The sequence below is a fragment of the Papilio polytes genome, unplaced genomic scaffold (assembly GCF_000836215.1).
Source record: "Papilio polytes unplaced genomic scaffold, Ppol_1.0 DF820667.1, whole genome shotgun sequence".
NCBI lineage: Eukaryota > Metazoa > Arthropoda > Insecta > Lepidoptera > Papilionidae > Papilio > Papilio polytes.
The window spans coordinates 1-8,145 of NW_013528537.1; the positions used below are offsets into that span (position 1 = coordinate 1).

Below are 8,145 nucleotides of genomic sequence, written 5' to 3' on the forward strand. Positions count from 1 at the left end.
GTCCGCAGACATCTGCAGTCCTGCGGCATCGGGAGCGAACTCAATAAAATAAACTATCCGGGAAGAGGGCGATTGAAAAGAACTAACTTAAAAAAAAATTATATATATTAAATATACTCTTAAAGTAGGTTATCGGGTATTCGTTCATTTTCTCTCGACTGGGAAAAGATAACGGTGTGAGATGCTCACGTGCACACAGGATCTCGATTGCCGGAACGAAGTAGTCTTCGCACACCGCGGCGAGCAGCAGGCAGCAGTAGATGGCCAGCGCGCAGTGCACTACGATGAGGCCCTGTCCAGGTAAAGGAATGTGGTATTGAGGCGAATCGGCCCACAAGTGTGATGACATAGAGAAACAGACCGTTTATGATTTATTTATTTATTTGTAACATGTGTTATTATTGGAGTGTGTGTAAGAAACGGCTGGGACGCCAGAGATTATCTGGCGAGGGTCCGTTTATCTCCGCGTCGCGTCCTCGGGACTATAAATAAAACAATTGCCGTCGATAAACAGGTCGTGTATGAATCGAGGCATGATTTCCTTCAATTGTTCTTCTCATCCAGTCCAGAGATGATTCAAACGTTGGAAGTGAATGGAAACTTGCAGCGAGGGCATTGTTGAATAACGATTCGAAGTACCTACGAATACATACCTGTACTGGCACGGCAAACTTGCTTTTAGGGACCCTCTTTCATTTGTCGATTTTAATTTTATCGATATCTATATTTATTTATTGCTAAGTTGTTCCAAAATATAACGTTGCTCACTATTGCAGGATTTTATTTTACTTATATTATATTTGTAAAGAAATTAACATTTTATTTTATTCCTTATTTTAAAAACGGTTTCTAAACGATTGTCTATGGGTTGAATGAATGTTGTCTATTATTTTAGAAGCCACCTTAGAGGAATGGCATATTATTAAAAGACGATAAAATAGAAACTTAAATGTTGTTTCTTTGTTTTCAGGTTAGTAGTGTCATTTAGCATTATTGTATTTAGCATTGTAATTTAGTTGATAAGGTACTTTAATAATAAAAATTTAAAAACATTGTTTTCAGAGCAACACGTTCAATCATTTAAAACCCAATAATCTATACTAATAATATAAAGAGGAAAAATTTGTATTTTGTATTTTTGTATGTATTGAAATAACTCAAAATCTACTGGACCGATTTTAAAAATTCTATCACAATCAGAAAGGTAATTTATCTGTGAGTAACATAGGCTATATCTTATTATTACTAATTTCTAGGAACTATTAATAAACAGCGTGTTTGTGGACGCCGGCGTTAAAAATTCATTAAAGTTTAACTTTTATCGGCTTACGCTGCCTAAACCGTTAGAGGTATATAAAAATGAGATATGAATGAATTGTAGATCTCAAAAAGTTCTATAGAAAAGTCCGCGATAGCATATATCTATCTTTAACGGTTTTCTTACAATAACCACTTTTTTGTTTACAAAATGAATTAAAAACCTTACGTTATTTGCAGCGTTCTTTTATTGGTTTCAATATTAATCCTTATCCAAATAAATGCCTTTGTTGTCAGGAGAATTTAATGGGGAATAAAATTGTCCTTTACAGTATTTAAGTTGGACTAATCGTTTAGAAGATATCGCAAACACAAACAATAAGGGTAACCGAAAAATCAGCTTACAAGCTACCGGGCTTAGAAATTTGGAATCTTGCATCGGTAGATTTCTGTTATTACGTAGGTTGAAAAAGGGAGAACGTAATAGGTTATAATTATAATTTCACTCGGGCGAAGTCGCGAGCAACAGCTAGTTAGAAATAAAGTTCTTATATATTTTTAAAACTACACTGTCACAGTATGGCTTAGACGCCAAAGTGTACTTTTTTAAACGTAGTAAACCTGCTGCAGAATCGCGATATCTCCATTGAGAGTATTTTTCTCTATATTTAAAACAGATGTTATCATCGAGATGTGTTAATTAGGTTTTAGAGATGTAATATGTTTAACAAGGAACAAGCAAGGTGCCTTTAATACAACGTATGTATGATTAAATACTAGAGCAAATCTATATAAGTGTACTATACGTCCATTATTGAAAAGGAAATATCTTACGTACAGATTTCCTCTGCATCCGAGTGAGGCCATCTGATGGGAATTCGAGAATGGCCGGCGGAGTGCAGTTGAGGCGCAAGCCGCGGGCCGACACCTCCGACTCCTCCTCTCCGGGACCTGTCACCGCTAACAGACGCCGGGACGCCAACACCCCCTCGCCCCCAGCGTCTGTCACGAAAGTAATAAATTTCATACTATTTAGTTTCAACTTCCACATAAAGTCAGTTTCTTTGGGTTAAACGCAGAGTAAATAATTGCACTCTGTTTTTATTTTATTTATAAAAAAACGTTTAGACTTAATTTGGCCTAGTTCATTTGACGTCTACAGTATTAAATATCAGATGAGCGAAGCACACTTTAGGCAAAGCTCGATTACTTTTATGATAGCTAAAAATCTATGCCACAAAAAATATAAAACATAAAAATTGCAGTCTCGCTTTCCCTATAAACGAGTGTTAGATGTCATGTAAAACCTAGTTGTTTAGTTAGTGCCTATTATGTAGCCTTGGCGACGCGACACGACGCCATCATTTTCGAAGACACCACTTGCTATTTATTCCATTTCTATCTAAACCTAAGCAAATTGCTCGAGAATAACGTAGTTATTTCAGTTTGAAAGTCAATGGCACCTTGTGATTGCCAAGGCACTAACACCATCAGGCACTAACTAAAATGACTAGGTTTTACATGACATATAACACTCGTTTATAGGGAAAGTGAGACTCGGCAGTTTTTTACATTTATTGTAGGATCTTACTTCTTTTTGTAAGTTTTCATAATTAAATTTTCATCGTTTAAAGCCAATTTAGTTTGAACCCTTCCTGACCTGAAAATGTACTAAACGTACTAGAGGTCAAGTTAAAATAGTTAATCTTTTCTATATGAAAAAATAATAAATTCCTGTATTTTTGATTTTTTCCTTTAATTATACATTGACATCTATATTATATTCATAATTTTATGATCGTGGGACTGCTAGAAGTACCTTACATTTATTATTTGACTTTATTTCGTAAACTACAAGCTATAATTATAAAATATTTTGGGTTTATAACAAGGTGTATAATATATATTTCTATACTATTATAAAGAAGAAAACTTTGTATTTTTGTATGTATTGAAATAACTCAAAAACTACTGGGCTGATTTTAAAAATTCTTTCACCATCAGAAAGGTAACTTATCTGTGAGTAACATAGGCTATATCTTATATGTTATAAATTTTAAACGTCTATCTTTATATATAGTAAGTTACATGGATTTTGATACATTTTTAATGATTTTTCATTTTTTTAAATTAATAAATTTCAAAATTTTTCATTTTTCCTAAATCTATAGACAAAGCGCTAAACAAATTCTACATTTCAAGATTAGCACCATTGGAAGTGCCTTTTAATTGTAATTAAACACGCATGTGTAAAAAAAGTGAAGATTTCAAGTAACTAATAATTAATAATAATTTGTAAACAGCTAGATATAATTTAAAGGTATTTTGGTTATACAATCAATTCCGGTATATCTAGTAATGTTCAAAATGTGAAGCTTCTTTCTTTATCCACAACGAAGTTACAAGGGGGTCAAAAGAGCCCCGAAGCGCTTCGAGAAAATAGTGTTTGGCTGTACTCACCTCGGCGGGTGCACTGCCGCGCACCCAGATTATTTTAAGTATTTGCCGTGTAGAGACATGCAATAATTGCAGTAATTGAATAAGCTTTGAATTAACAAATTTTGGGCAATTATTAGTGACAGTAGCATTTCCAATTGCCTTTGTTTCTCCATTACCTTCTATAGTATAGACACGTTGTCCCTGCTGGGTGGCTCTTCCGTCGAGTAGAAAGTAAAGTAATGGTATAAGGAAGAAAGCGAAAGTCCTTACAACGCTCGCGACACGATACTTGCTCCTGAAGCGAGTTGTCCCCGACTCCTCGTCCGGCACGATCGGCGCGACCGGCATTTGCACCACGCGCCGTATATCCGGCATAAGTAACGTCAGGCTGAAGCGCCCTGTTGCCTCCGGTCCTCAATTGTATTTATATTTGATGTTCAAAAAATTTTTTGTCAAATAAAAAAATCGAATAATTGGCAGTATATACGGCGAGTTTTCATTTGTCGGGGATGGGGCGTTCGCGAGCGGCGCGTACAGGCCGATACGGAGCAAGGGGAACGACTCGCGCAGCTCTGTCGCTCACTGCATTGACGGTTCAGCGATAAGCTTTATCGAAGGTGTCGTATCAGCAAGAGCGTCAAATGCGTCTAGTACGGCAAGTGCAGTGCGCAATATCGCAATATCGCAATAATCGCGAGAGTAAACAACATCGAATTGCCGAGGACGCAGGCGGCGGCCAGAGGGCACATCGACAAACGATATCAAATTGGTAGCTATTGTGGTGCGCGGCAGTGCACCCGGAGAGGCGACCACAGCCAAACACTACTTTCTCGAAGCGCTTCACATCATTTCTGACACCCCTGTAACTTCTTTGTGGATAAAGATAGAAGCTTAAAATTTTGACCATCAATAGATATACCGAAATTCATTACATTTTTAATTACATCTAGTAGTCTTTAAACAATAACTAGTTAAAATATTCACTTTTTTACACAAATACACTTCCAGTGGTGCTACAAACTTGGAACATTATTATAACTTAGTATTCAGTCAGCGCTTTGTTGAAACTTTGTCGCTTTAAAAAAATATACATTTTTTATTGAAAACATATCAAAACCTTTGTAACTTCGTTACACATGAAAATATACATCTAAAATATCATCTTTGTTAACATAAATAGATATGATATACCTTGTAATAGATCCAAAATATTTTATGATTACATTTGGTAGTTTACGTAAAATCGTTCATTGAAATCTTCACATTTTGCAGAACTGCACGTCTGATCATTATTCCAAGGTACTTGTAGCGTTCTCACAAACTTCCAATTTTGAATATACGAGTAGATAGAATCTAATCTAAAATCTATTACTTCATTAGTTTTTATTATAGAAAATAGTAACTATTAAAACCAGACATCTAGATCTTTCAGTTTTGCTAGGTAGGTTAGGTTCAAACTAAGTTGGTTATTAACGACGAAAATTTAAGTACAATAACCTACAAAAAAAAGTGAGATCCCATAAAAAATATGAAATATAAAAAAAACTTCTGAGTCTCGCTTCGCTTACAAAAATGTGTTACATTTCAAATAAAACCTTGTTATTTTAGTTAGTTTCTATAATAAAGCCTTGGAAATTACACGGCCCTATTAATTTTCAAAATTAAACACGTCATTCTCAAGAGCTTTGCTTAGGTTTAGATAAAAACGGTATAAACAGTAAGTGGTATTCTCTGAAATAATGGCACCGTTTAATTGCTAAGGCTTCATAATAAATAGACACTAACTATTTGAAACGACTAGTTTTTATATGAAATCTAAGACATTTTGTGAGGGAAGCAAGACTCGGCAGTTTTTTATCTATACTAATATAATAAAGCGTAAACACACACTACTTTGTGGCGTAAGATATCAGCAATCACAGCATATTTTTTTCTTAAATAAAATGCCCTTCGAAGTGTAGGCGTCACGCTTTAGGCTTTCTATCTTCCTGCTGTTAAACTTAGGTGGTAAATAAATTGGATAAAAGTCCTCATGTGGGCAAGGGACCATAAGCTACAAGCTGCCAACTGATAATTTGAAAAATGTAAACAATAAGATAAAACTTTCATAAATTGATGCGGACGAAGTCGCACGGGAACGCCTAGTGTTTATTTAATACTTTTCAGGTGTTTGTATTTTTAGATTTGACTACATTTGTTATTGTTTTAAATAACTTTTATGGAATTTTTAAAATCCAATTATAAGTTTATTTCGAAAGCCATTATGCACCCGATTCCTTTGAATTCACGTGTTTATTTCAGTGCCCTTAGTTTTTTTGTTATTAAGACATTGTGACAGTAGATGAGAATCTTAAAAAAAACATTGAAATAAAATGGTTCTTTATATCGCATTTTTTAATTTGATTGTCAAATAGTCAGTGTTTAATAGTTTTTATAAATGTAAAGAAAAAATGAAGTTATCATTGATAGTTTTTGACCGACTTCCCAAAAGAAGGAGGTACTCAATTCGTCTGTATGTTTTTTTTATTTTTTTTTATGTGTGTTACGGTATAACTCCGCCGCTAGTGGACCGATTTTGATAATTCTTTTTTTATCCGAAAGGTAATGCTTGCAGGTGGGTCCCATTTTTTTGTTTGATTTTTGGAGTCAAAGACTACGACGTAGTTAAATAGTTTAGCTCAAAATCGCGCGACGAAATTTAGGGTCATTTTACCTTTCTTTGCTTACGTAGCCTAAACTATAAGACTTACATAAAAATAATGTATGAAAGAATTGTAGTTCGTTCAATTAGCTACATTAAAGTCCGCGATAGCATATATGTATCTCTTAAGGTTGTCGCACAATAACCTTTTGTTTCGCGAAAACCGTCAAATAAATGCAATCAACTTCATTTAAAACGCTTTTATTCTTATTTGGTATGAATCCTTATCCAAATAAATATGTTTTCACGATAGAGTATTAAATGTAGACCATAATTGCCTTTTACAGTATGTAATTCTACCCAAGATTCTAGAAGTTATCAAAATATTAAAACTCACGGGCAACAGCGGCGCGCGGCTGGACGGAAGTATCATTGAATGATCGCAGCGATGTATTACTCGTAGTTCTTTACTTAATTTCTTAAGTAATCGATTTAGATAACTCATTCTTTGTTTGAAAGCTAGTGATTATCATACTGCGATGTTTAGATTCACTAAAAATCGAGAAATAATTAAACATTTTAATAAAAAAAACAAAACCGATTTCCAAACAAAATACACTAAAAACAAAATATTCTCAAAAAAAAAAAACAGTACACTGAATAGTAACGAAATAATTCCTTGAAAATAGTAAACCTCCCTTATTGTAGCTGTTATGTTTATTTTAAACAAATTTTCGTAGTGGCAGTTTAACTTATTTAGAATAAAAAATCGAAAAAATAAAACTTGAAAACGATTAACTTTTGTATAGTGCATATAGGGATGAAAATTATCAAAGTGGACAAATGATCCCCACTATTACCTCCTAGCAGATGTACGTCTAATTACCAATAACCCTGTATACAGACGAATTGAGTGCCTCCTTCTTTTGGTAACTCGGGCAAAAATGCAATTATTCTCAACGCTGTCATTCGCCTTGCGAATTTATAAATACTTTGCCACCCGCAGGAAGTTGGAGCGTGTAGTTAGTTAGTTTTCAATAAGTGGCTATTTATTTAGCTTATCGCGGCTACTGTCGCAGTGAATTTCGATCAAAATTTTCCTTTAATTTATCAGATAAAAGCGCCGTCGAAAATGAATGAAATCGCCTGCTATCGACAGAAGATTCCACTGACGAAGGGCAACGCCTCATAATCTCTCGCCTGTCGTCGCCTGCCGCTATCAGAGAAGAATCGCAACAGTTCAAGAGGGGAATTTATCCATTAAAAAGGCAAACGTTATCTTAAAAACAATTATTACTACATTACATTATTATTACATTATGTTCTCATATGGGTTTTTTAGTTTTTTTTTGGAAAGCCCAATTATTAGGCTTGGTCACGAAAAAAAAGATCACTGTAAACATAATGTTTCAAATCCACGGGCAAGTTTTAGTCGAAAATCGGATTTTTACGATTCTTTTACAAATGTAGTACCTTTAAAAAATAGGAAATAAGGCAACAGACGAGTACTTTGCGCTTAAACAATAGCTATTGCGGTCCTTTACCTGCACAAAGAATGTGATCCGACTGTTAAGAATCGTCTTATATAGGTAATATAAATGTTAAGGCGAGAACTCCGGTGTGTTTGTTTATTATTTGAAGCATTTGTTTGCCACAGTTCATCTGGTATTTTTTTATAAGAAAAGAAAGTAAACTAGCTGCAAGAATACCGTGGTGCGCATCGAAGCCCATGGATATATCCAACACTAGAGGAGGCCTCAGAGAAAGACATAGGCTCGCTTTTTGAAGGAGCCTAAGTCGTGTGGATT

The 8,145-nt window shown here is 34.6% G+C and overlaps 1 protein-coding gene across 1 annotated transcript; it reads right to left on the reverse strand.

Annotated features, from left to right (window-relative positions):
- Positions 1-6: 6 nt before the first annotated feature.
- LOC106110388 (sodium/potassium/calcium exchanger 3-like) lies at positions 7-4,310 on the reverse strand (the record flags this gene model as incomplete). The annotated part of the gene is made up of 4 exons (XM_013292215.1): positions 3,873-4,310; positions 2,096-2,259; positions 190-292; positions 7-20 (listed from the first exon to the last, which is right to left on the reverse strand). Coding segments are annotated over exons 1-4 (480 nt in total), but the record flags the coding sequence as incomplete, so codon positions are not given.
- Between the last annotated feature and the right edge of the window lie 3,835 nt (positions 4,311-8,145).